The sequence below is a fragment of the Littorina saxatilis genome, linkage group LG3 (assembly GCF_037325665.1).
Source record: "Littorina saxatilis isolate snail1 linkage group LG3, US_GU_Lsax_2.0, whole genome shotgun sequence".
Taxonomy (NCBI): Eukaryota; Metazoa; Mollusca; class Gastropoda; order Littorinimorpha; family Littorinidae; genus Littorina; species Littorina saxatilis.
In genome coordinates, this window is record NC_090247.1 from 21,614,851 (window position 1) to 21,642,263 (window position 27,413).

The following is a 27,413-nucleotide window of genomic DNA, read 5'->3' on the forward strand; positions in this document are numbered from 1 at the left end:
ATAAGATAAACGTAAATTTGGATCGTTTTATAAATTTTTATTTTTTTTTACAATTTTCAGATTTTTAATGACCAAAGTCATTAATTAATTTTTAAGCCACCAAGCTGAAATGCAATACCGAAGTCCGGGCTTCGTCGAAGAGTACTTGAGCAAAATTTCAACCAATTTGGTTGAAAAATGAGGGCGTGACAGTGCCGCCTCAACTTTCACGAAAAGCCGGATATGACGTCATCAAAGACATTTATCAAAAAAATGAAAAAAACGTTCGGGGATTTCATACCCAGGAACTCTCATGTCAAATTTCATAAAGATCGGTCCAGTAGTTTAGTCTGAATCGCTCTACACACACACACACACGCACACACACACGCACACACACACACAGACACACAGACACACGCACATACACCACGACCCTCGTTTCGATTCCCCCTCGATGTTAAAATATTTAGTCAAAACTTGACTAAATATAAAAAGGTACGGTCCCTGGCCATTATGTTCTCCTCAACTATTAGTGACAATTTCTCGCTTAACGCTGTCATTGTGCGATCTAAGTCACGACCCCTCCTTCCTCCTAACACAGCGCTGAAGCTTATGAAGACGATTTTTTTTTTAAATTTTTTAACAAAACACAGGTCCGGCCATGGCCGGAGTGGCCGGTAGGGCTGCTACGGCCCTGTGATATGGCCCTTCGTGGTCGGCTGGGCGTTAAGCAAACAAACAAACAAACTAACTTACAGCAAGCAAACAAACAGTCATCTGCCCGTGTCGCTTACCTGAACCTTTCCGGGCCAAATCAAAATAATAACATTGACAAATCTAAACCCCGACACGACTGATCTTCCCCCTTCTTTTTTCTCTTCGTTCTTTTTACACTCCCGGTATAGGGGTGTGTATAGGTTTCGGACGATGTGTTTGTGTGTTTGCCGTGTGTTTGTGTGTTTGTGTTCGCATATAGATCTCAAGAATGAACGGACCGATCGTCACCAAACTTGGTGAACAGGTTCTATACATTCCTGAGACGGTCCTTACAAAAATTGGGACCAGTCAAACACACGGTTAGGGAGTTATTGGTGGATTAAGATTCTACAAGGACTTATAGAGGGACATCTTAATGGTCAAAGGGAAATAACCATTCTCACTCAGTCACTGCCACCAACTGAGAAGGTTATTTCCCTTTGACTGGGGTGTTTTTCCTACCTCCGAGGAATTTCTTGTTCTTCTATTCTCTCTCTCTCTCTCTCTCTCTCTCTCTCTCTCTCTCTCTCTCTCTCTCTCTCTCTCTCTCTCTCTCTCTCTTGCAGACAGATTTTAAAATAGCACAAAATAAACAGACAGGCAAAATAACACCGAGAAGGACACGCACAGACACGTTCGATCTTTTGTCGCGTCGAGCATTTGTCCATTCGAGCATATGTCGCGTCGAGCATTTGTCGTTCGAGCATATGTCGCGTCGAGCATTTGTCACGTCGAGCATTTGTCCATTCGAGCATTTGTCGTTCGAGCATATGTCGCGTCGAGCTTTTGTCGCGTCGAGCATTTGTCCATTCGAGCATTTGTCGTTCGAGATTGTGTCGTTCGAGCTTTTGTCGTTCGAGCATTTGTCATGTACCCAGCCCAGGGACCTATATTAGATGTCTGGCCATACTCATGATACTGACTGTGTATGATATGATATGAAAGAATCGATGTTTTTAGGTGTGTATACACATTATTAACGTGCTTAAAACTACAAATCACTAACTTTGTTTAAATATTTTTCAATTTGTGTATCACTATAAAACGTGTATGCCGACCAAAGCGGCTACGCCAAAAGGCTCGCGACAGCCTTATGAACGTGCTGTGCTACTATTGGTACGTTTTCTTGCCTTGCGCGAGCCAGTTGTGACGATCATAACATTCACTGCGGGTCTGCATCAAGACAACATGGCAGCGAGTGGGGTTCTCCCCACTTACCAACGCTATGTTAACGGCGTTCCTGTGCCAGCTGGCCGTAAAACTCTTCGTCTGCGGGAAAAATACATCATCTTATTGGTCTTTGCAACGTTTGGGATCGTCTGCTTTGGTGCGTTCTTCTTTTTACCCAATTTGCAAGATCGAGTAACGATGGTGGAAGTGCGAAAACGATTTCGCGATGCTGGGGAAGGACTGTTTTTGCCACAACAAGAAGGCGATAGTCATGAAGGAAAGGTTATTCCGCGTCACGACGATGATTTAGTAGATCCACACAAAATTGACGACAAAATAAGGTTACAGATGAATATAGAAAAAGACATGGCAAACGTAAAAGTAAAAAAGGAACTGGATAAACAGGGCATCAAAGGGGAGGAAGTCAAAAAACTACAGGGTAACATTCAAGAAGACAAGGATAAAATCCTGCAAAAACAGAAAGAGGAGGAAGAAAAGAAGAAGTTGGAAGAAAAGCAGAAAGCATTGCAAGTTGAACAGGATCATGCAGGCCATGTTGGTGCCAAAGGAGGAGAACCGCAGGACTCCACAGCCAAAGAGAAGAGAGACACAGTTAGAAAGGTAAGGCAACAGGAGAATCAAGTGCTGTTCTGTGTTCACATGGCCAAATTACAACCTTTAGTTGGTTGGAAATAGCTTACTTAGTAGTTGCTGTGATCAAAGCGGTGAAAAGTTAGCATGTGAACGGTCTGAACAATTTACTCCTAATTTAGCATCGACTTGAATTAAGTGGCAGTGGCAACTCCCCGCCCTCAATTCTCACGTGGTTTAAGTAAAGTTTAACCCGACACTGTATGGTTGGAGGCTATATTTATGAACTGTCTGCATGCGCACTCACTTTTGCCTTGCTTTGTTATGCCTCTCAGGCCATAATAAGGACAAATCTTCACTCCTGGGTGAAAATTGGACAGTATTTCCGTACTGTAATACTAGTTGTACTACTAGTTCTAATAGTAGTAGACTGACCATCGCACTGTCCACAAACAATGAAAAATGCACAGGTGCAGCAATTTTTTACCAACTTTGTTACGAGTATAAGACAAACAAAGTTGCTTTGAAGTTGATTGTAAATTGGCCATGTGATCAGTACTTCACAGTGATGGCGCTAGTATTTTTTTAAACCGGTATGCACGCTTTATAAGACAGTTATATAATGCAAATAATATAGTCCAGAAAAAAACGGAAGGCTGGTCATTGGAACCAGTAAGAGTCTAACTCAGAGTACTGGTTTTATTGTTTAAGTTTTACCAGCGAAAAAAACGGGTAGTTCTAAAAATCAACCTGTAGGTCATACTGGCAGCCAATATTGTTCCGTTTTTTTCTTGTTTCAACCGGTAAAATACCCGTAGTTACCGGTTAACGCCAATGCTGCTTCAGAGAATCAGACTATCCTGAATCAAGTTTATCAGTCTTAATCTCTTATTTGTTCATCTGTCTGTTTCTGCTTCTGTGTGTAAATTTGACACAATGGGTTTTGAAATGTTTAGCAGGGACTGAGGCAGAGGATTTCATGTGTGGACAGGAATGGATGAAGCAATAAGCAGACTATGAATCAAAATGTATAAGCATGAAACTGAAAGGGCCATTAATTACTACTTGAAAGTTGAATAAGTTGTGTTTTATTGTGAGATAACGCCCACAGGGGTTTCCAATTCCAGTGTAGTTTTTAGAGTCCAAGCATACTGAGATATCCAACAGACATTGAGACAACATGGTCACGTTTACCGTGGAGACCATTGAGTTTTGACATAATTAACTCATGATTCCGCTCCTAGTCCTTGTCCTAGAAACACTGCAGTTTCTCAGCTCAATTGACGAATTTTTGAAATAACTAAGAGTAAGAGCCCCTTTACTTCGGACAAGCTTTTGACAACATCCAGAGCATGTTCCATGCTTCGGATCGGCAGTTTATCTTGCGATCGGGACGAACAACTGACTCTGATACATGTGTTTGCTAATTTGCTATGCAGTGCTATGCAGTGCACGCACAATATGATACCGTTTTCTTTACAAAATCAGCATTCACGAATTCATTTATTGCGGAAATACTTGCTGGCAGTGGACATAGGGATCGCTCACATTGTGTTTTGATCGAGGTCACGTGGGTTTGGCTTGAGGTCAGGTGAGTTTAGGAAAACATGCGCTTAGCGAACACTTCCAGTGATCAGCTAGCCATCAGTGGCAATTCGTGGCTCCGATGATGATATTTTCGAAAGAAAATGGTACATATCATATTCAGCGCACGCTGTGTAACATACACATCATAGTTAGTTGTTGGTCCCGATCGCAGGTTAAAGCCAGTCGGAAGCATGGAACATGCTCTGGATGTTGTGAAAAGCTTGTCTGAGTTTAAGGGGCTCTTACTCTGTCAGACCGCTGAAAATCCTGACAGTTATTTCCAGAAAATAACTATTGAAAACAATTCTCGTTTTTTCTTTATCATACATGTATGCAAAGGGCCATAACTTTCTGACAATATGACATGCGTCAACAGGAAGAATAGAGGGGCTTGCTTGTTTGTGTCTACATCTGGAGGGTCAGGGAGGTGTACCTCAACAATGGGGGTGGGAAGAAAAAGGGTAGAAGGGTGGTTCGATAGTGATGTGGTCTGTCTTCTCTCTGAGTATGGCTTGAAGAGAACCACTTCAACCATTAATGCGTATTCATGTGTGTGTGTGTGTGTGTGTGTGTTCTTTTCTTATAAAATTTACAGCAATTTTCTTCTCAAAACCTATACAAACTTTCGTAAGTCAATATGCCACTTTTTACAAAAATAATACGCAGAGCTGTTATGTGCATTTTATGGAATCAACGTGTTATCATTAAAAAACAAGTCGCGTAAGACGAAATTACTACATTTAGTCAAGCTGTGGAACTCTCAGAATGAAACTGAACTTAGTCCGCCGCTAGTGCAAAAGGCAGTGAAAGTGACGAGCCTGTTTGGCGCTGTAGCGGTTGCGCTGTGCTTCATAGCACGCTTTACTGTACCTCTCTTCGTTTTAACTTTCTGAGCGTGTTTTTAATCCAAACATATCATATCTATATATATGTTTTTGGAATCAGGAACCGACAAGGAATAAGATAAAATAGTTTTTAAAACGATTTTGGAAATTTAATTTTAATAATAATTTTTTATATTTTTAATTTTCAGAGCTTGTTTTTAATCCAAATATAACATATTTATATGTTTTTGGAATCAGAAAACGATGAAGAATAAGATTAACGTAAATTTGGATCGTTTTATAAAAAATTACAATTTTCAGATTTTTTATGACCAAAGTCATTAATAAATTTTTAAGCCACCATGCTGAAATGCAATACCGAAGTCCGGCCTTCGTCGAAGATTGCTTGGCCAAAATTTCAATCAATTTGATTGAAAAATGAGGGTGTGACAGTGCCGCCTCAACTTTTACAAAAATCCGGATATGACGTCATCAAAGACATTTATCGAAAAAAAGAAAAAACCGTCCGGGGATATCATTCCCAGGAACTCTCATGTCAAATTTCATAAAGATCGGTCCAGTAGTTTAGTCTGAATCGCTCTACACACACACACAGACACACACACATACACCACGACCCTCGTCTCGATTCCCCCTCTATGTTAAAACATTTAGTCAAAACTTGACTAAATGTAAAAAGAATTGGAGGTACAGTACATGTACTCTTTTACTCTGTAAAAAAAAAGATTCTGACCAACTTCTTCTGCAGGTGTGAGAAATCATAAGGATAAGGATAAGATTTTATATAGTCCATGAGGGTAACCTCACAGAAATTCGGGCTGCTTTCTCCCTGGGGAAAGCGAGCTGCCATACAGTATACGGCGCTACCCATTTTTTTTTTCCTGCATGCGTGTATTCATGTTTCTAAGCCCTGAGACTTAATGCCGTGTGAGATGGAATTTTTTACACTTTATTCCAAGTCACACGGGTATTTGGTGGACATTTTTATCTATGCCTATACAATTTTGCCAGGAAAGACCCTTTTGTCAATCGTGGGATCTTTAACGTGCACACCCCAATGTAGTGTACACGAAGGGACCTCGGTTTTTCGTCTCATCCGAAAGACTAGCACTTGAACCCACCACCTAGGTTAGGAAAGGGGGGAGAAAATTGCGGCCTGACCCAGGCCTGAACACGCAACCTCTCGCTTCCGAGCGCAAGTGCGTTACCACTCGGCCACCCAGTCCATAAAGTAGTCTTATGGTTATACTATGGTGAAAGAAACGTCTGTCAGCAATAAGAGTGACAGTCGAACCAGTCGATAACTACCAATCCCAAGGGACCGACCAAAAACTGTCATTATAGACAGGTGCAAGTTATGGAAAGATGAATCATATGGAAACAACCTGGTTGCAGATACTGTGGGGTGGTGGTAAAGGGCAGTTGGTTGTTATTGAGATGTGTTTGCAGGTGGGACTGTGGACCTATTCTGCTCACTGGGAAGTACATAGGCTGTTTCCATGGTGATAAGAAGAACAGCTGTGTCATGGGGTCTTGAGGGGGAATTAGCTGGCAGATAAAACTGCATTTGCTAGACATTACATACTACTTGTCACAAGCTGTTTGCACATTCAAGCCCACATGTTTTTATTGCTAGACTGAGAATGAGAAAAACTGATTGTGTGAAATAGAAAGTGATGATTGCATGATTGTTGTTACATTTTGACAAAGGCCAAAACAGGATTCCTGCAGTGAGAGAAGAAATCAGAGAGTGGATACATGTGTCTTTCTAGGCATAATTACATTGTGTGTATAGTTATAAACATGAACGTTAAAACATACATGTATGTGTGTGAATAGTGTTACATTTAATTACAATCTTTGAAGGCTTTTGAATCAAACAACCACACTGTAAAAACACTATGATTTTATAACCACTAGAATATTTGCTGGTTTGTGTAATGGAAATGCCAGAGAGGAAGCGTAAATCTTGACCTAATTTTTGAGCATCCAATCTGAGAGCTGCTCAAGATATCACAGACAGGAAAACATCTGCTTGCTTGGTAATAGCCTACACAAGATGTATACAGTGGGAACCCCCTTTTAACACCCACAAATGTAAGACTTCCTCCTTTCTAAGACCTTACTTTTTCAGATTTTCTGTTTATAACCTCTGTAAATTTACCCCCATGTTAAGACTCCCTCTATCTAAGAGTAAGACCTGATTTTCTGAGAATGTTTCGAGGTCTTAAAACCACACACAGTCAATTGAGATTCTGGCGAATTGTGGGAGTTAAAGAGATTAATTCTGTGGAAATGAGAGTGAGGGTTTAGAAAATTATCCAAATGTCTGCTGAGGTAGCTTTGAATCGAGAGAATCCAGACATCATGTGTGAAAGACATGCCAGATATTAACTGATATAGAGTGGCCACTGTCATCCCCCCTCCCCTCAAGCTCCAGCCCCTCCATCTTTACCCTGTTATATATAATATGTTATCTATGATCTATAGGCGGAGCACAGTGAACATGATTTTATTATTTTATTTTAATTTTCTCATATGAAATTTGGTTTATTTTTAACATGAACATGTGCATGAACGGACCCATACATCTTAAGGAGTGCTATAGTATTGACCGTTTCTATAACTTGTGCATGGTGACCTTTTGAGCAAGAATAGATCACAGTACAAAATTATAATTAAAATGTCAGTGTTGTGTATTCAGTCACCTTTTCCTACCAAGGTTCTGTGGTCCCTGTAGTGTCAGGCCCCTGCGATGGGAGAACACCTCCCAATAAAAGACACTTCCGGCTGTCACTCTTGTCCATTACTTTAACAGGAGAATCCCTATCATGAAAGGTTATCTGCAATACTAACACTTTCGTCTGGTCCCAAGGGTGTCCTGTTACCACACGTACCACTGTATTGTGAATAGCAATGTAATTAACAGATAAATATACCATCTAGCTCTTTTGCAGTTTTGGAATTATCATCCAAAAATCTAATGACACTTTGGCATTGTCTTTCAGATGATGAAACATGCGTGGGACAGTTACGTGAAGTATGCGTGGGGTGCCAACGAGCTGCGGCCCATTTCTCGGCGTGGTCACTCGGCCAGTATATTCGGTACCATGGCGCTCGGGGCAACCATAGTGGACTCCGTGGATACGCTCTTCATCATGGGATTGGAGGAGGAGTACAAGAAAGCGCGAGACTGGATTGCTACAAACCTCAGCTTTGAAGTGGTGGGTACAGTCACAGAGTGGTTGTTTTGCTGTGTGTATGACTATGAGGACTTGGGTGTGTGTTTGTGTTTGTGTGTGTGCGCCTTTGACAAAGGCTTTGTGTGCTTTCGCGTGAGTGTGTGTGTTCGAGTTTAAGTGTATTTGTAAGCTAATGTGTTGGCAGGCACAATGGCCTAGTGGTTGAGACGTGTGCCTTCCACGTGGAAGGTTCACGGGGTTGACCGTATCACATTAAAGCCCATCTGTGCTAAGCTTAAGACATAAGTGTATGTGGGAGTTGCAGCCCGTGAACGCAGAAGGAGAAGCAGCAGAAGTAAGCTAAAGTACATTTTGCATTACCCCTTAGCCTTTTTTTGATACCCTTTTGAAGTTGAATGGTTTTTTTTAAATTTTCTTATCTGTTTCATGTGGGTTATGTCCCTCAGGTTCCTTTAGTTTTTAGGTCAGACGAACGCAGGTAAACTAGAAACGTAACGTCTGAATCTAACTACGAGGACATGGGTGCCTGCAAGTGGCTCATTCTTGTCATCGTACCGCGGGTTTTCATTTTTATTTATTTTTTTATTGTTAGATCATCTGATTGATCGATTGATTGATTGACCAGAGTGGGTCCATGGCTCAGTGGGTAGCGGTCTGGCTTTGTAGCTAGTTTGTCGCTTTGTTTCTAGATTGTCGCTTTGTTTGGGGGTTTGAGGCCCTGATACCGCGGGAATATTTCTGAAATTCCAGGGAATCAACGTTGGGTGCACACTTATCGGATAGAATCCTACCTCATTTCCCATACATGTGCAATTATGCATGCAAACAGACCAATGCTCACATTCAAGAGCACGTTTAAGTCCATACCAGTTTTTCCACTTCCTAGCAGGATCACTCATTCACTGTCTGGTGGTCTAACTGTCACCACGGGAGACTGATTTGTAGTTCTGGACTAATTCAACAGACTGTGCCCATGATTTGTAGTTCTGGACTAATTCAACAGACTGTGCCCATGATTTGTAGTTCTGGACTAATTCAGCAGACTGTGCCCATGTTTTGTAGGTCTGGACTAATTCAACAGACTGTGCCCATGATTTGTAGGTCTTGTCTAATTCAACAGACTGCCCATGATTTGTAGGTCTGGACTAATTCAACAGACTATGCCCATGATTTGTAGGTCTGGACTTGTTCAACAGACTGTGCTCATGATTTGTAGTGACTGTTTGATAGACTGATTCAACAGGTCCTGCCCCTGATTTGTAGGTCTGTTCTAAACTTCTATAGACTGAGGAAAATGAACAAAAACCAAAATACATGTATTTTTTGCAGCCTTTTCTTTCTAACGATACATATGACGAGGTGATGTATTTCAGTCATTCAATTTTGTGCTTTACATTCCAAGTTTAACATTGTTTGAGGCAGATTTATCTCTTGAATATTTTCCGTTGTTAGACATTTTTTGACAGGTTGATGTTTTTAAATGTGTATTTTGTTTGCTTTCATTCATGATTTAGTTACTTCATCATGTGTCTTGTTTGGATTTCATCATTTGACTGTTATTTGTGTGTGTGTGTGTGTGTGTGTGTGTGTGTGTGTGTGTGTGTGTGTGTGTGTGTGTGTGTGTGTGTGTGCGTGCATGCATGCATGCATGCATGGGTGTGTAACTTCAAGTGGGTGCATGTGTGCGTGCGTGTAAAATAAAATGCATTCACACAAATAAGTATGTCTTTTGTGAGGTTTGCAGGTAAGGTATGTTATCATCACTGTGTTAAAGTTTTCATCCTCAATGAATTTAGCTCTGATATTTTCATAGCTTGGACAACAGTCAGAAATGTTGCAAGTGTAAGAGCTCTCAGGGGTGTCAGCTTTGTAGATAAGTATATGTATGGGCATCAGATGTGGATGGATGTATATTATATTGTCAAAATCCTATCTGGCAGGTTTGAGATCAATGCTGTACATGTTTTGTGGCAGATTTAATTGCATTTAAAAGTCTCTAGGGTTTCTGTTCTTGAAGGCATTAAACCAATAATTTGGCAAATTGTGTTACATAGTATTTTTGTTGCAGGTTTGAAAGAAGCAATGATTTCATCAGAAATCTGTTGCATTGTTATCCTGATATTATTTTCAGCATTGTAGTTTGGGGGCTGTTTATAGTTCTTTGCTGTAAATTGATTGTAATTGTCTATTTTGCAGTCATCGGAACTGTCAGTGTTTGAGACCAATATCCGCTTCGTGGGCGGTCTTTTGGCGGCCTACGCTCTGACGGGTGATCAGGTATGATTTGTTTTTGTGTTTTATTATACATACATGTGCGTTATTTGTATTTTTGACCATAATATGGCATTTTACGCAGATCGAGATAGTCACGACTTTTCCTCTGACTGCAGCGGTCAAGGTGAACAATTAATGTCAAGGTCTGTTTGATATTTTGGTCAAAAATACAAATAAACTTTATGTATTGATCGATTTAGTTAGAATTCCTCTTATCTTTTTATAATTGAATGCACAGGAACATGCACTCTTTTGTAGTCTCGGCTATTCTCCTAAATTATATGAGATTTTGTCAGACTCTGGCATAACATGGCTCAAATGAGCAATGTTCCTCGATAGATTCTCTTTTGCTTTTCTCCTCGGTCCCTCTGTGTGTTCTTTGGCATTTGATACACTGCCGACGGGCGCTGTGGCGGGGTACGTGGTAAGACGTCGGCCTCTTAATCGAAAGGTCGTGAGTTCGAATCCTGGCCGCGGCCACCTGGTGGGTTAAGTGTGGAGATTTTTCCGATCTTCCAGGTCAACTTATGTGCAGACCTACTAGTGGCTTATCCCCCTTCGTGTGCACACGCAAGCACAAGACCACGTGCGCACTGAAAAGATCCTGTAGTTCATGTTAGAGTTCGGTGGGTTATAGAAACACGAAAATACCCAGCATGCTTCCTCCGAAAGCGGCGTATGGCTGCCTAAATGGCTGGGTAAAAACGGTCATACACGTAATAATCCACTCGTGCAAAAACACGAGTATACGCGGGAGTTTCAGCCCACGAACGCAGAAGAAAAGAAGAAGAAGATACACTGCCTCCCCCACTATGGCTGCTACATTGTGGTCTAAGAACTCAACTCCGTGCATTTACTTCAAAATAAAAGATAAGAAAAGACAACATCACTGACTCAGTCAATGTGATTTTTAATTATTTTGCTTGCTGAATGATTGAGCCTTCTGAAAACAAGATGGCAAAGTTTTCTTGATGCTGTACAAATTCTTCCATAGCCTGTCTGTGAGAATTAAAAAATTAGAATATGGACAGTGCAGTGCAGGAAACTAACTGAAAATGACAACAACAAAAAAGGGAGAAAAAAAACCCACACTATGGTTGTTACTGCTGGATTAGTTTGTCGACACTTTCCACGAGGAAGCGTCCCAATATATATATCAGTATTACTGTTTAGAAAGATATCCTGTGCGGCCGTCAGACAGATGTGTGCTAAGCTGTGTGCTGATGAGACTGTTGAAAGGTGTATCTGACTCTGAGTCAATAGTTACCTGAATCCAGCATCCGCTTTGCTCTCTGATATGACAGGTGTGTCATTCTCAAGAGGGAGATATATATGGTGGATTTTATTGATTTGTGTCCACTCGTGTTCTACGAAACTGTCAGTTTTTGTGTGTGAATGATTGCAGGTGTGTTTGTGGTATTCGGTCGACTTGGAGTATCATTTGTATTTGTGAGCTCTTTATCCAAAAGAGGATACTTCCTGGGTTGTAGTTTGTGACCTAGCTTGAAAGGAGTCTTGTTTTAACAGCTGTAGAATTATCACTGAATATTTTTGGTACAGGACACACTGATAATTAAAATAAAAGTAGTGTGAGAGTTGAGTTCATCTGCTGTGTGGGTACTGCCAAGCAGCAGTCTTTGTTTTGTTAAGAATACAGAAAATGTCTTTTTGTTCTATTTTAACACACATCATCATCTCACTGTCACTGTTGTAGCCCAAGCCATTGTACCTGAGCTTTTCTATATACAGTGGAACCCCCCTTTTAAGACCTCCCGATTTAAGACTCTCTGGCGTTTAAAGGTGGTCGTCTACATTTTTGCTTTTTTTCAATAATCTTATGGTTAGATTTCGCTAAAATGTTATGTCAGATGATGAATGAATGAACCATGGGGAAAAAAGTTATAGAAAAAAAATATATATATATGTGTAAAAAAATTTATTTTTGAGTAGCGTGACTCACGCTTCCAATATTTTGTTTTCTGTTTGCTGAGAACATGTGTTTTGCCTAAAAATACTGACCAATCACATTCATGTCACTATGCTTATAGCCAAGCCCAAACAAGTGCAGCAACAGTTTGACACTGGAGCGCTGTCAACGCTTTTTTTTAAACGCACGCAATGCACGGGATTTGAGAGGAGTTTTGCGCTTGGCATTTTCCAAATAAGGATATCCTACTATGAGTACATGTACTACGCTGGAATACTACAATGAATTTTCAAACGTCTACACTGGCTTCGTCTTTCCGGATCGAAAGGGGGTGTATTGTTGATAATTGTAGATAATAGACTCTGCATTTTAATGGTCAAATGGCGATTTCGGTATAAAAATGTAGACAAGGACCTTTAAGACCCCGTTTTCTCATATTTTCTGTTCATAACCTATGCAAATTTAACCCCATTTTAAGACTCCAACGTTATTTTCTCAAATGGTTGAAGGTCTTAAACGTTCCACAGTACGAAACACATCATCCTACTTTTAACATATCCTAGACACTGATATGGTCACTTACGTTGTGGACCGGCACGGTGGCCTAGTGGTAAGGCGTCCGCCCCATGATCGGGAGGTCGTGGGTTTGAACCCTGGCCGGGTCATACCTAAGAATTTAAAATTGGCATACTAGTGGCTGCTCCGCCTGGCGTCTGGCATTATGGGGTTAGTGCTAGGACCGGTTGGTCCGGTGTCAGAATAATGTGACTGGGTGAGACATGAAGCCTGTGCTGCGACTTCTGTCTTGTGTGTGGCGCACGTTATATGTCAAAGCAGCACCGCCCTGATATGGCCCTTCGTGGTCGGCTGGGCGTTAAGCAAACAAACAAACAAACAAACAAACTTACGTTGTGTTATGGTTGACAGATGTTCAAGCAGAAAGCGGCGAACATCGCAGACAAGCTGATGCCAGCCTTCAACACCCCGACAGGCATCCCGTACTCCATGGTCAACTTGAAGACGTACGTTGATCATGCACGTTTTGCTTTAATGTTTAACTTGTTCGCTGCTAGTAAATATTGGTATATGAAGCATTACCTGTACTTACTTGAATTGACAACTTACAATGTGCCCTAGATGTATAAATGAATACACTTCACACGCATACATTGTTTGTTTGTTGTTGGTCTTCTTCTTTGTTGTTTAATGAACGGTTTGTTGCCCGTTAAAGTAAGTTACCCAGGATGTCAGTTGACGTTGTACAGGCAGCGAAAGGGTCAAGCCAAAGTTTTTGCATGTGCATCTTGAAGATGTTATTTGTGCCGAGAGGCAGGCTGTTGAGTCCAGCTGAGCGTTTTGCTGGGGTTGGACTCGTTTGTAATCCCGCAGTGGGGCACTGCGGTTATGAAATTAAAGGCCCCTCCTGTTTTTGGAACCGCAGGAGCTTTCTAGTTTGCTGTTAGGTAGATTTTTGGTTCCTCTTTCCTGTCATGCTCTCTTTTTCTTCATGAATTCTTTTCCTTTTTCTGCCTTCTTGCTCATTCACCTGTATTTTTTCCAAAAATCTCTTCTCTTGCCGCTTGTCTCGCGATTCATGTATAGTTTAATCTGTTAGTGTTCTGATGTAAGCCCAGCAGTAGATAGGTTAAGCCTATTTTAACATACTGGAAACTGGTAATCTTCCAGTAGGTATTAATTTAGTTTTACTAAAGCCTGCTGGGACACAAGTAATGGGTTAGTGCATTTGTAAACAGGAATCGCTTGACAAGTGGCCCCCTTCATCCCCCCCTTCCTCGTCCTGATATGGCTCTGCGTAGTCGGCTGGACGTTAAGCAACAAATAAACTAAACTAAACTAAACTCGTTTGTAAACGCTACCACCATTGTATGCTAAAGACAGCTGAGCGTTTTGCTGGGGTTGGACTCGTTTGTAAACGCTACCACCATTGTATGCTAAAGACAGCTGAGCGTTTGGCTGGGGTTGGACTCGTTTGTAAACGCTACCACCATTGTATGCTAAAGACAGCTGAGCGTTTTGCTGGGGTTGGACTCGTTTGTAAACGCTACCACCATTGTATGCTAAAGACAGCTGAGCGTTTTGCTGGGGTTGGACTCGTTTGTAAACGCTACCACCATTGTATGCTAAAGACAGCTGAGCGTTTTGCTGGGGTTGGACTCGTTTGTAAACGCTACCACCATTGTATGCTAAAGACAGCTGAGCGTTTTGGTGGGGTTGGACTCGTTTGTAAACGCTACCACCATTGTATGCTAAAGACAGCTGAGCGTTTTGCTGGGGTTGGACTCGTTTGTAAACGCTACCACCATTGTATGCTAAAGACAGCTGAGCGTTTGGCTGGGGTTGGACTCGTTTGTAAACGCTACCACCATTGTATGCTAAAGACAGCTGAGCGTTTGGCTGGGGTTGGACTCGTTTGTAAACGCTACCACCATTGTATGCTAAAGACAGCTGAGCGTTTTGCTGGGGTTGGACTCGTTTGTAAACGCTACCACCATTGTATGCTAAAGACAGCTGAGCGTTTTGGTGGGGTTGGACTCGTTTGTAAACGCTACCACCATTGTATGCTAAAGACAGCTGAGCGTTTTGCTGGGGTTGGACTCGTTTGTAAACGCTACCACCATTGTATGCTAAAGACAGCTGAGCGTTTTGCTGGGGTTGGACTCGTTTGTAAACGCTACCACCATTGTATGCTAAAGACAGCTGAGCGTTTTGCTGGGGTTGGACTCGTTTGTAAACGCTACCACCATTGTATGCTAAAGACAGCTGAGCGTTTTGCTGGGGTTGGACTCGTTTGTAAACGCTACCACCATTGTATGCTAAAGACAGCTGAGCGTTTTGCTGGGGTTGGACTCCTTTGTAAACGCTACCACCATTGTATGCTAAAGACAGCTGAGCGTTTTGCTGGGGTTGGACTCGTTTGTAAACGCTACGCTAAAGACAGCTGAGCGTTTTGCTGGGGTTGGACTCGTTTGTAAACGCTACCACCATTGTATGCTAAAGACAGCTGCCATATATGTATAGGTTACACGAGTGTGTTTTTTTTATATGGCTTGTATTTCAGTCAAAACCCAGCGGATGAATATCATAGGGATCCACGAGCCCGTTGATCGTGCTTGCGTTGATTAACCCATACTGGTAGTATCAATTCTGTCTAAAACGGTATCAATGGCCGTTCCTTCAAACTGCGTGTTGAATGCCGTTTGGACTGATTTTACTCCATCAGGATGAAATACACGTTTGCTGAGCTCTTGGATACCTTCATATAACCATGAACTTACTGCAGTGTAAAGCAAAACAGTTGGACATGCTCTAAAAATGGATGAAACAGCCTGTGCTGGATGACGAAGCGAACCGGCCAGCGAAAAAAGTACACTGACGCAATGCATCTTTGCTTGTTGAACACACAGAGAGACACGGACACACACAGACACCGACCCGTACGCAAACATACACGCGCGTGCGCGCGAGTGAATTGCTTAGGTTGGATGTCAAATTAAAAAGGTCTGAAACAATTTATTTGATTTTGAGCGTACATCATGTGCTTCATTTGTTAACTTTGCAGAAGGCAATCTCAGTATTCTGGCTGCAGATCTAAAATCTAATCAAGCTTCAAGGTAATCGGTCAGTGATAATGGGGTTCTTCCCCTTTGCCTTTGGGTAACACTGACAATGCCTGTGCAAGATATTGATGTTGATGCTGTAGTTGCATATTGGGCCTTTTAAAGAAAAAAGGAATGGAAGTGCTTGCTGCAAACTTCTTGAGTTCTGCACTGAGGCTGTTGCTATTGATAGGTGAATCATGACTGAATGTTTGCACCATGTTGTTTGTTTACATGGTACAATCATTGTTTAATTGAGTGTCGCTGAATTTACCTAAGGTTGCAATGTAGATTTAGAACCAGTGCTGTTGGCATTTGGCATTTGTGTGAGTGCGTTTTAACTGCAGACGCTGCTCGCTACACACAGACCTTGTCATTGTTATGGATTTGTCTGTCGATCATCGTGCTTCTGTTCAAACTGAACTTTGTGTTTCGTAAGGTTAGATGAAACTGTGCTTGGAGAACTCGACATACTGTGCAGTTAACAGTTGTTTCCACTTCATTTTCAGTCTTGCATAGTGTTTCATTGATTCACCTTGTGTCAGTGCAACGTGCCATTTAATTGTTGTTTTGTTAGATCAGTGTGCATTTTTAGATCAGTGGTGCAGTGTTCGTGGAAGGGAGGTTACTCTAGCTTCACCTCCAATCAGAACAGCGAGGTTTGTTTGCAGTCAGTTGATTCTTCGCTTTTGTTCTTTTTTGACTCTACCTGCACCCAAAGTGTAAAGATAAACGCTTTGTTTATTGAATCGCATACCTCAGATACGTATCATGGTTTTGTCTTCTGTGAATGTTGTGTTTTCTTTTGTTTAGCCATGTGAGCAATGCTCTTCAATCCACTGAAACATGTTCGGTGCAGGGTCAAGGGTAGACAGAAGTATAGTTCCTCGGCCAAACCGGAATCGGTACTACTGTATGATGTATTTTTTTGAGCCCATTATGTATTTATTGAAGCCAAAAAATACAACACATATACCCATAGTGGTATTACAGAGACAAAGAAGCAGCTCATGGGATATATATATATATATCACAGGCACAGGCATGCAAAAAATTGTCCTGGTGGAAAGTTAATGCAAAATACTGTCCAGAATGTTGCGGATGTGTCCCTTCTTACAGACCCCTCGCGGGTTAGGGGGAAGAATTTACCCGATGCTCCCCAGCATGTCGTAAGAGGTGACTAACGGATTTTGTTTCTCCTTTTACCCTTGTTAAGTGTTTCTTGTATAGAATATAGTCAATTTTTGTAAAGATTTTAGTCAAGCAGTATGTAAGAAATGTTAAGTCCTTTGTACTGGAAACTTGCATTCTCCCAGTAAGGTAATATATTGTACTACGTTGCAAGCCCCTGAAGCAAATTTTGATTAGTGCTTTTGTGAACAAGAAACAATTGACAAGCGGCTCTATCCCATCTTCCCCCTTTCCCCGTCGCGATAAAACCCTTCGTGGTTGAAAACAACGTTAAACACCAAATAAAGAAAGAAAGTCCCTTCTTACAGTAAACACAAACTTAAAACGAAAGTTGGATTTGGGGCAAGATTTGTAACGTGTGAATGTTAATAATGTGCAGATTGTAGGCTTGACTTCCGATGTAACCTAGCTGGGAAAAAAGTGTTAAATGAGTATTTTATGAACGACCTAATGTGTGAGCAATGATCAATCGACAGTGGCGGTACACGAAACTGGGGTTGGGCCTCGGGCGGCTGCTCCATTCTGTCGGAGTTTGGCTCGCTGCACCTGGAGTTCTACTACCTGTCCGCCATCACCGGAGACAAGAAATACCTGGAGAAAGTGCAGAAGGTGCGCTCTGTGCTGAATCAGCTGGAGAAACCCAGCGGCCTTTACCCCAACTACCTCAACCCCAAGACCGGCAAGTGGGGCCAGCGTAAGTAGTGAAAATTTCATTTTTCATTTCATTACTTTATTGTCCCATCGGTGGGAAATTCGGGTCACTTCCTCCCAGTGGAAAGCTAGCAGCAACAGATTCGCGCTACCCAGGTGTATGCATGTTTAGATGTAATCAGTCACCTGCACTTATGGCAGAATGACTGAGGTCTTTTACGTGCCACAGTGGTGACATGGGGGTGGAACACGGATACCGTCTCTGAGTCTGGACATAAAGTTGACCCGTGTTCGTCCCGGCCCCGATTCGAACCTGCGACCCGTGGATCACAAGTCTAGTGCCCTACCAGTTGAGCTACCGGGCCCCCTAAAATTAGAGAGTTGGAAAGTGATGAGAGAGTTATGTAGTGACACAACCACACAAAATATGTATACAGCTGGAGTGGAGAAAGAGAGACAATAAAAAAATTTAAAAGGGGGGGGGGGGAGGGGGGGGGAGGGGAGGAGAGGTCCAAGGGGAATCAGTTTTGTTAACTTCATGATTATATTTATTGTCAAGTTAACTACTGATCATTTAAGAGAGGTGAAGGGTTCAAACATTATACTTTTTGGGCCTTATCTTTGGTGGCTACCTCTGTTTTGCTGCATGAAGTTTCATTGTTCAGTGAATGTGGACTTGAAGGCAGTGTTGTGTCTGTGCAGATCACGTCAGTATCGGTGCGCTGGGCGACAGCTTCTACGAGTACCTGCTGAAGTCCTATTTGCTGTCGGGCAAGGAGGATTTGGAGGCCAAGAAGATGTACGATGGAGCTGTCACGGTGCGTTGCTATAGTCATACGGATAGAGAGATGGGAGGGGGGGGGGGGGGAGGGGGGGGGGGAGAGAGGGGGGGGGAGAGGGGGGGGGGGAGAGGGGGGGTGAGAGAGGGAGGTGGGGGCAGGGTGTGTGGAAGAGCAGAACAATTTCATGACAGAAGTAGTTTCCCTCTGCTCAAAGGCAAAAAGATTAACAATGGAGCTGTCATGATGCATTGCTCATGTGGAAAGGAAAGGAAGTCAACACTTGTTATGGGAAGGAGGGAGGGGAGGGTGAGTGAGTGAGACAGAGAGAGACAATGACAATTCTTTATTTTGCGAGGGTAACAGAATAAGCATAGGAATACTTTCCATCTGGCCCTCACCCTATAGAGGGACTAAATCTACTATAATAACTACTACTACATGAATACATAATTAGTGGGCTAGTATAAGAGAGAGAGAGAGAGAGAGAGAGAGAGAGAGAGAGAGAGAGAGAGAGAGAGAGAGAGAGAGAGAGAGAGAGAGAGAGAGAGAGAGAGAGAGAGAGAGAGAGAGAGAGAGAGAGAGAGAGAGAGAGAGAGAGAGAGAGAGAGAGAGAGAGAGAGAGAGAATAAGAATAAGAATACTTTATTATCTCAGAGAAATTCAGGCGTGGTACATAACAATAATACAAACAGGACATTGTTTTTACATAAGACAAATAGCACTATATAACAGGGCAGGTTATAAACACACCTCCCACATACCTCTCTGGCCATTCCTTGCATTGTGCTTACGCATTCAGTCAGGAACACATCCATGTCTCACTTACACTTAGGGAGGGAGTAGACAAATTTAGGATCGTGACAGAGATACTTTCCCTCTGCTCACACTCTACATATTTGTGAAGATACACATTTTGAAAAGATGAGCAACGTCATTTGATTGCGCATAAAACAAGATCTAGAAGAAGGGACTTTCATGGGTATATATGTATCCTGCTTCTATTAATGGCTTTGGACCGATAGCCATTTAACAATTGACTTCATAGCCATTATAATGAGTTTGAATTGTGGACAGTAGTGGGGAATAGGCTTGTGATATTTTTATTTATTATATAAATGAATTTGAAGATGTATTACCAAAACCATGAACTGCAAATATTTTGGTGGTAAAATAATTATGGCAGTAGTAATCTACCTACTTTTGTTCATGTTTGAGTTGTCATCTTAAATCTCATATTAAAATTTGTTCAGGCCATGCTGGACAAAATGATGCAGACATCCAAGTCGGGCATGAAGTATTTTGCTGAGTACAAGTCTGGCCGTCTGGAACACAAGATGGACCATCTGGGATGCTTCAGTGGTATGTGTTGCACTCTCGGACATAGCCATGACAATAGACGATGTTCAGAAATAACTCCATCGGGTTTGTATTTGTTGTGAAAGAGTGATTACCCTTGCTTTAAAAATTTCGTGTGACTTTATTGGCCAGTCACTAGCGGAGGGGTTTGACTTGAAACACATTGACAAGGTACACGTGTAGAAAGCTTGCCTCATTGAAAGCAAGAGTATTCACTCCTTCACAACCAATACAAACCCGACAGTGTAATATGATATAAGGATCCTGAATTACAAGGTTGTAAGATTTTCTGAGAATCATGGCTAACTTATGGCATGTAATATTTTCTTTGTGCTTTTGAATGATCATTTGAAGGGATATTTTTGTTGGTGGTGGATGAGCTATACTTCCCATAGTGCCTTGATCATCCGGTAGTCACATGGAGTCAAATATGGGGGAAAATCAGACAAGTGTAAACATTTCAAACTCGGAGCATGTGGTAAAGGCACATGTAAACTGTGTATGCTTGTGTGATATGTGTTGTTGTTTGTTTTGTTGTCTAGGTGGAATGTTGGCATTGGGTGCCAAGGAGTCGGATAATGAAACCAAATACCTGAAACTAGGAGCAGATATAGCCCACACCTGTCATGAGTCTTATGATAGAACAGGTAAGTGCTAACTTAAATGTAAATCAAGTGACATAAGTCATGCGAGAAGATGGTTTTCATTTTAAGATATGTATCAGTAAAAAAAAGAATTGAAAATATTTTGTTTTTGTTTAGACAAAACATGTTTGTTTTGTTTTTGCACTTAATTCTGAAAAAAAAATTGTGATTAACAGTCATTGTCATAACAGTGTATTGTAGACCACAGATGCTGTGGAGTGATGCATCTGATGTGAAATTGTGGTGATAAATATATTTAGATCTAAAGCCCTTAAACGGTTATTGTGGTATGATAGTTTAGTATTGAAATTAGGAGTGCATGTCTATGTGTGTGTATGTCTGTCTGTCTGTCTGTGTGTGCATGAGACTGTGTGAGTGCATTTCTGCAAAAAAAATTTTTATATTTATTCTTCCTTACAATTCTACAGCCAATGCAGTCAATCAGTTGATTTATAACGACTGTTGTTTCTCTGCAGCTGTTAAGCTTGGGCCCGAGGCGTTCCGCTTTGACACTACTTCGGAAGCAGTAGCCACGCGGTCCAACGAGAAATACTACATCCTCAGGCCAGAGGTTGTGGAGACCCACTTCTACATGTGGCGTCTGACCAAGGATCAGAAATACAGAGACTGGGCATGGGAGGCTGTTCAGGTCAGTGTGTGTGTGTGTGTGTGTGTGTGTGTGTGCTTGCTTGCTTGTGTGTGTTGCGCTCTCTCTCTCTCTCTGTCTGTTACTATCTCTTTCATTCTGTCTATCTGCTGCATATGCTCAGGCCTTGTAACAACTGTTCGTAGTATCGGTGCATTTTATTTCACACACTTTCAGTATATTGCACAGTAGATATGACAGTTGATGTTTTTCTTCTTTCTGCTTTCTTCTTGTCGAGCAAACAGGCTATAATGAGTAAAGACTGAGATTTTTTAACCTGTGAAAGTATATCCGAGTATGAAGAATACTCAAGAGTATGTTTTTATCACAGCTCTGATTCAGTCAAACGACTAAACCGGTAAATTCAAAGGTTTGGCATTCCGTTATGTGAGCCACGGTTTGCAGTATTAGATGACATTGTTGTTTTGACAGGCTTGACAGCTTAAATGCAAAAGTAATACAGTGGAACCGCCTTTCTACGACTTCTAAAAGTCTGAGAAAACCGGGTCTTAAAAAGTCTTAAAACAGGGGTAAATCTACTGAGGTATTAACAGAAAATCTGAAAAAGTAAGTATTGAAAGGGAGGGGGTCTTAAATTGGGGGGTCTTAAAAAGGGTGTTCCACTGTACAATATTTTCAACTTCTTTTATTCAATTCCACACCACAGGCTTTGGAGAAGCATTCACGCACAGAGGGCGGTTACACCGGAATCCGCGACGTGTACCAAGTCGTCCCGCAGAAGGATGACGTTCAACAAAGTTTCTTCATGGCAGAGACGTTGAAATACCTGTACCTGATATTCTCTGACGACGACCTTATCCCCTTGGACAAATGGGTGTTCAACACGGAGGCCCATCCTTTCCCCGTCAAGGGAAACCATCCTGCTTCTATCTAGTGGATAGCGACGCACTGCACCTGATTGAGATTAGAAGCAACATCGAAACAGAGCAGAATGCGGGGGGGGGGGGGGGGGGGACATTTGGTGGTGGAAGATAGAGAGAGGGATGACAATTGCGTGTCTGGTGAAGGTGCAGGTGAGTAAGATGTTTTGAAAAGCGTTGAGCTGAGGGAAGAATGAGCAAAAGTGTTTCAGTGAGCTAAGAGGGAAGTGTGTTTTTATCACCTTTGAATGCAAAGTGTTGTTTAGAGAAAAGGGTTTCATTGAATTGAGAGGGAAGTGTGTTTTAACAAGCTAAGCTTTTAGCTGAGGGAAGAATGAGCAAAAGTATTTCATTGAGATAAGAGGGAAGTGTGTTTTTATCACCTTAGAATGCAAAGTGTTGTTTAGAGCAAAGGGTGAAAGGTGTTTCATTGAACTGAGAGGGAAGTGTGTTTTAACAAGCTAAGCTTTTAGCTGAGGGAAGAATGAGCAAAAGTGTTTCATTGAGCTAAGAAGGAAGTGTGTTTTGATGACCTTAGAATGCAAAGTGTTGTTTAGAGCAAAGGGTGAAAAGTGTTTCATTGAGCTAAGAGGGAAGTGTGTTTTAATGAGCTAAGAGTATAGGAGAAATGTGTTATAAGAAGTCAAGAGGGGGGTGTTTTGCCGATTTGAGAATGAAAAGTGTTTGGCTGAGCTGAGATTCAGTATTTTTGCTCTGAGATAAGAGTGAAAAATTGTTCCACTGAGCTAACGACCAGTGACGTTCAAATAGATGCCAGATGTATGAACTCTGCTGACAGTAGTACAGCTGAGTTCTTTACTCCCACTGCCCTATATTTTAACGGCACACCCGCCTTGTTGTAGTCAGATCATGTGCAAAGATGCTGTATGCATGCTGCCTTGTGTTTGATACAAGGTTTCATTTAATGTATATGCAATAAGTCACAGTCATGCAAGCTGCGTCGTGTAGAAGAGAAATAGTGTCCACATAGGTGTGGGTTTTTTTTCTTCTCTCTCTCAGAAACATGTGCCAAGTAGAGCACTACGCTTGACGGTAAAACAAAGAAAGACATACACAAGACAAACAAGTAAACCAACCCCTCCCCCGAAAAAAACCACAATACCCAAACCACACAAAAAAAACCACACACACACACACAAAACGTGAGAGAAAAAAACTCTAAAAGAAAGAAAGAAAGAAAAAAGCACACCCCCAACAACAAAACGGCAACAACCTCAAAACAAATCATAACAAAAACAATGATCAACAACAACAAAAGAAATGTAAACACCATGTTATAGGTAATCCACTAACCTCGCTCGCCCCACACAATATTTTGTGTGCCATAGTATGACTGCATATTGAGTTGCAATAATTGTGTGTCAAAGAAAGAAAAGAAACAATAATCTTCGACTCGCTCAATTCTTCCACCCCGACCTTTCGTATAACATTATTAACACGCTGAAGATAGTTGCTTGAGCTCTTGGTCTGTATCTGAGATTTTTGAGGTACAAAGGTATGTAGTTCTTGGTCAGTAGTTCAACATAATGTAACAAATCTCTTGCATGTTTTACTTCTCACACTAACTTTCATACATTTTCTTCAGTGTATGTCGTTTCATTTCCTTCTTCTAGCTTGTTGAATGAGTGATGCTAATCTACATAAATGATGTTCTGTGTCATAAAACGGGCATTTAACTTTAGGGGTTGAAAATTTACATTTTACCCCTATGTTTGTCGGCTTTTTTCCACCTGTTAATTTGGGAGCCTCCCTCTTTTGACTTAATTGGAATTATGTAAAAAAAATTGGTCTTGAAAAAAGAGGGGTAACTGTGGTTTGCACATTTGGCAATGTCTTTTTTTTTTCAGACTAATTTTCTCCCCTAAAATCGGCGCATGCAGCCTGAATTGCGGGTAAAAACGGTCATAAAAGTAAAAATCCACTCGTGCAAAAACATACATGAACGTTGGAGTTTCAGCCCATGAACGAAGAAGAAGAAGATTCATTTTTCTTGAACTTTTGTTTTAAATGATCAGGTCAGTGCCAAATTTCTGATAATTGCTCAAAGAGCTTAAAAACAAATTTGATGAGGCTGTCTACATACTGTGTATAAGCTGTACTGTGTCCCAAACATTGAACATAAACAGGCTCATTACTGTCATTAACTTTCAAGGTCACAGTGGAAGATTTGACATAATGCATGTTACCTGGTACTGTGCATTATTAGTCTGTAGCATTTACCGAAAGTCCTCTTGTTAGATTGAAATCAAAGTTTGTGTGTCGGTTGACACATTCCTGTTTTATATCTGCTCACAGCAGCAGATTTGTTTGGTCTTGTTTGAGGTTGTTCGGGCATTGAATATGTTGCCCCTTGTACTGATTTCCCTGTACATACCTTTCGATTCATTTTATTCAGTTTCAGTTGGGCACACATCTTCTCAGTATGAATTATCATGGGTCTTTCGTTTTTATCAGGGCTCCCAAAACTGTGCGTACTTGCGACCTATACACACTAGAAGCTGGAAAAATGTTGTAGAAATTCATGGAGGGGTTGCCGCGAGTCACTAAACCTGAAAAGAGTGGGTCTCGGGACGCACTACATATATTTGTTATGCGTACTGTCAGGACTGTTTTCAGAGAATGTTCTGCCAGGCAGATCTGTACCGACGCAAAGTTTCGGAGTTTATCTTGCCGATATGACCATAACGTTTTTGTGGAGGGCTCACAGGGCTTCCAAAAGTCGGCATTACGTTGAAATGAGCGCTCCATAGATCGTGTGTCAGCAAGGCATGTGCCTTCCGAAAGCAAGAATGTGAACCTCCTGGTCTGTAGACCTTCTGAAGTTGAGGTGGTGCATATGTGGAGCGGCGTGTGCGTTTTTGTGTGGTTTTTTTTCATTACTTTATTGTCCTAACGCTGCTTGCTTCCTCCCAGTGCAAAGCTAACAGCAACAGAGTCGCGCTACCCCGGTGTATGCGTGTTTAAGTGTAATCAGCAACCTGCACTTGGCAGAATGACCAAGTTCTTTTACGTGCCACAATGGCGACATGGGGGTGGAACATGGATACCGTCTCTTAGTCTGCTCATAATAGAGTTGACCCATGTCTGTCCCGGCCCGGATTTGAATCCGTGACCCTCGGATCACAAGTCCCGTGCTCTACCAACTGAGCTACCGGGCCCCCCTTCTTCTTCTTGTTCTCGTTCGCCTCTTGCCCTGTTCATTTACACTAATGGCGGAGCTAGCTGTTGAGCGTCGGTAAACCTTTTCCCAAGAAAGGTGAAAGAAGTGGAGATGACATTGAGAGGATACAGAAAAAAGCAGCAAACATCTGCATATTTGTAAGGCTTCAGATTATAAGTTTCATCATGAAATCTGCTGTGCTGACATAAGAGCGCTACGTTCATGTGTTTCAGAGAAGTTATATGATTATCTGTTGATCGATATTTGTATTTCTCAGTCAAGCAAGAACACTTTACTGTGCAGCTGAATAATGATTGCAACCAACAAAATTAAAGCTGGCAAAACTTTATCACATACTCACATGCTTGAACTAGTCGACCTGTAACAGGTGTCATCGTGAAAGAGTACTTTGTAATTAGAGAGTTTATTGAGTTCTGATATTACACATTTTTCTCTGGGATTGTGTGAACGTTTTTGAAAATCCTTGCTTTTTTTTTCTCTTCTTCTTCTTATTTTTTACCAGCTTTTGGAATAGTGTTTGTTTTGTACACTTTCCTGAAGCTAGCCCGCCATATTGAATGATAGTTGTTGATGAATTTGACTTATCATGTGTGTCGAATCAAAATCAAATTTCCAGCTATGTATGTCACACTCATTCAATGTTGAAATTTAACTACAAAAAAACATAGAAATGGTTCATGTACAGTATCCACATTCATCAGCTGTTATATTTGCAAAACGTTTCACTTTCTTCCCCGTTCTCCTCCCCACCCCTCATCCCCCCCTCACCCTCACCCCCCCCCCCCCCCCCACATCCCCCTCATCCCCCCACCCTCGTCCCCACTCCCAGAATACTTCTATCTTTGTTGCTTTGTTTATCTGTCTGTCTGTGACACTGTTTGTCTGTCACGTACTTCTGATCGCATCTCATTTTTTCGTTGTATTCAAATTCTAGGGAACGCTGTTACTAAGGGCAATAGTCAGTTCAGTTGTTAAATGATTACGACAGGCAACACGGCAATTGTTGATTCTTCGTGCTGTACGTTGTATCTTTTTGTCACTCTTGTTGAGGTGGCTGTTTTTCATAATGTGTACATGTATGCATTGCAATTATGTTACTGCACCAGTGGTGAATTTTAGAATGTACGAACACCTTGTTACGACCAAACTTTGGTTCTGTTCTGTAATACAATCTATCATCTTTACAAATGTCCTTTAATCGCTCATCACATTTGATTAACAGTGCATGGTGTGCTCCACTTCTCTTTCTAATTATAGCAATCTTCTGCATTTTTTTTATTCAACAGTCTTGAGCGTACTCCATAGGAAGAGTTTTGTTGTTATATTTCAATATTTTCTATGTATGTCTGTCTCCCCTTTTGCCTTGCAATTTGTTTTTGCATTTTGGTCTTTTGGATCTGTGTCTCGGTCGGTCTGCCTTTTGCCTTCTGCAGTGCTGTTAGTGTCCTTCAAGTGTATAAAGTTGATGTGTTGGAGGGAGAGAGGAGAGTTGGCATCTGTGATTCAATCAATGTACATGTATTTATGATTAACCTCGTTGTTTGTCATTAGACCAATAATTTCTTTTTTGTTTATTTTAAACTTGATTAGGAAGATCAAAGATGGGCTGATTGATCAGTGTACCTGTTTCTTCATGATGAAAGTGATTGTAATATGCATATTTAAACGACTCTGACAAATGAATTGTACAGCGTAACTAAAATACAACTGTTCATGCTTGAATTGACTTGAAACTTTTGCATGGTTGAACAGAATGTGTGGAAGTGCTGTATAATTGCTGTGAAGTAAATAATGCTTGTAGGAATGGATGCATGACTGATCATGTTTGGGACGAAGAGGTTGTAGTGTGTTACGCTCATTTGTGTTGTCATTGATGGTAATGTCAGATTCTGGTTGAAATGGTTATTTTATGCATGATAACTTCAGCTCTCATATTTTTGGAATTTTTGTGTAAGGTTCAGTGATTTTAGTAGAGGTTCTTTTGATGTGTTTGAAAAAAAAAAGGGGGGGGGGTGTGGAGAGGATAGAGTGTGTATATTTGTGAGTGTGTGCTTTTGTAGAATGGTCTTCCCAGTAGATGCCCATTGTTACAGAGATCGTGCCAACTG

At 41.4% G+C, this 27,413-nt stretch overlaps 2 protein-coding genes across 2 annotated transcripts in view; both read left to right on the forward strand.

Annotated features, from left to right (window-relative positions):
* LOC138961867 (zinc finger-containing ubiquitin peptidase 1-like) overlaps positions 1–27,413 on the forward strand; it is a 467,703-nt gene that overhangs the window by 356,127 nt on the left and 84,163 nt on the right. The gene's annotated exons all lie outside the window — the stretch shown is intronic.
* On the forward strand, positions 1,886–26,073 carry LOC138961868 (mannosyl-oligosaccharide 1,2-alpha-mannosidase IA-like). The gene is made up of 10 exons (XM_070333546.1): positions 1,886–2,529; positions 7,940–8,155; positions 10,331–10,411; positions 13,263–13,357; positions 17,620–17,837; positions 18,497–18,612; positions 19,827–19,935; positions 20,475–20,579; positions 21,053–21,225; positions 21,890–26,073. The coding sequence occupies exons 1-10, from the start codon at positions 1,927–1,929 to the stop codon at positions 22,115–22,117; spliced, it is 1,944 nt and encodes a 647-aa protein (XP_070189647.1). The 5' UTR covers positions 1,886–1,926; the 3' UTR covers positions 22,118–26,073.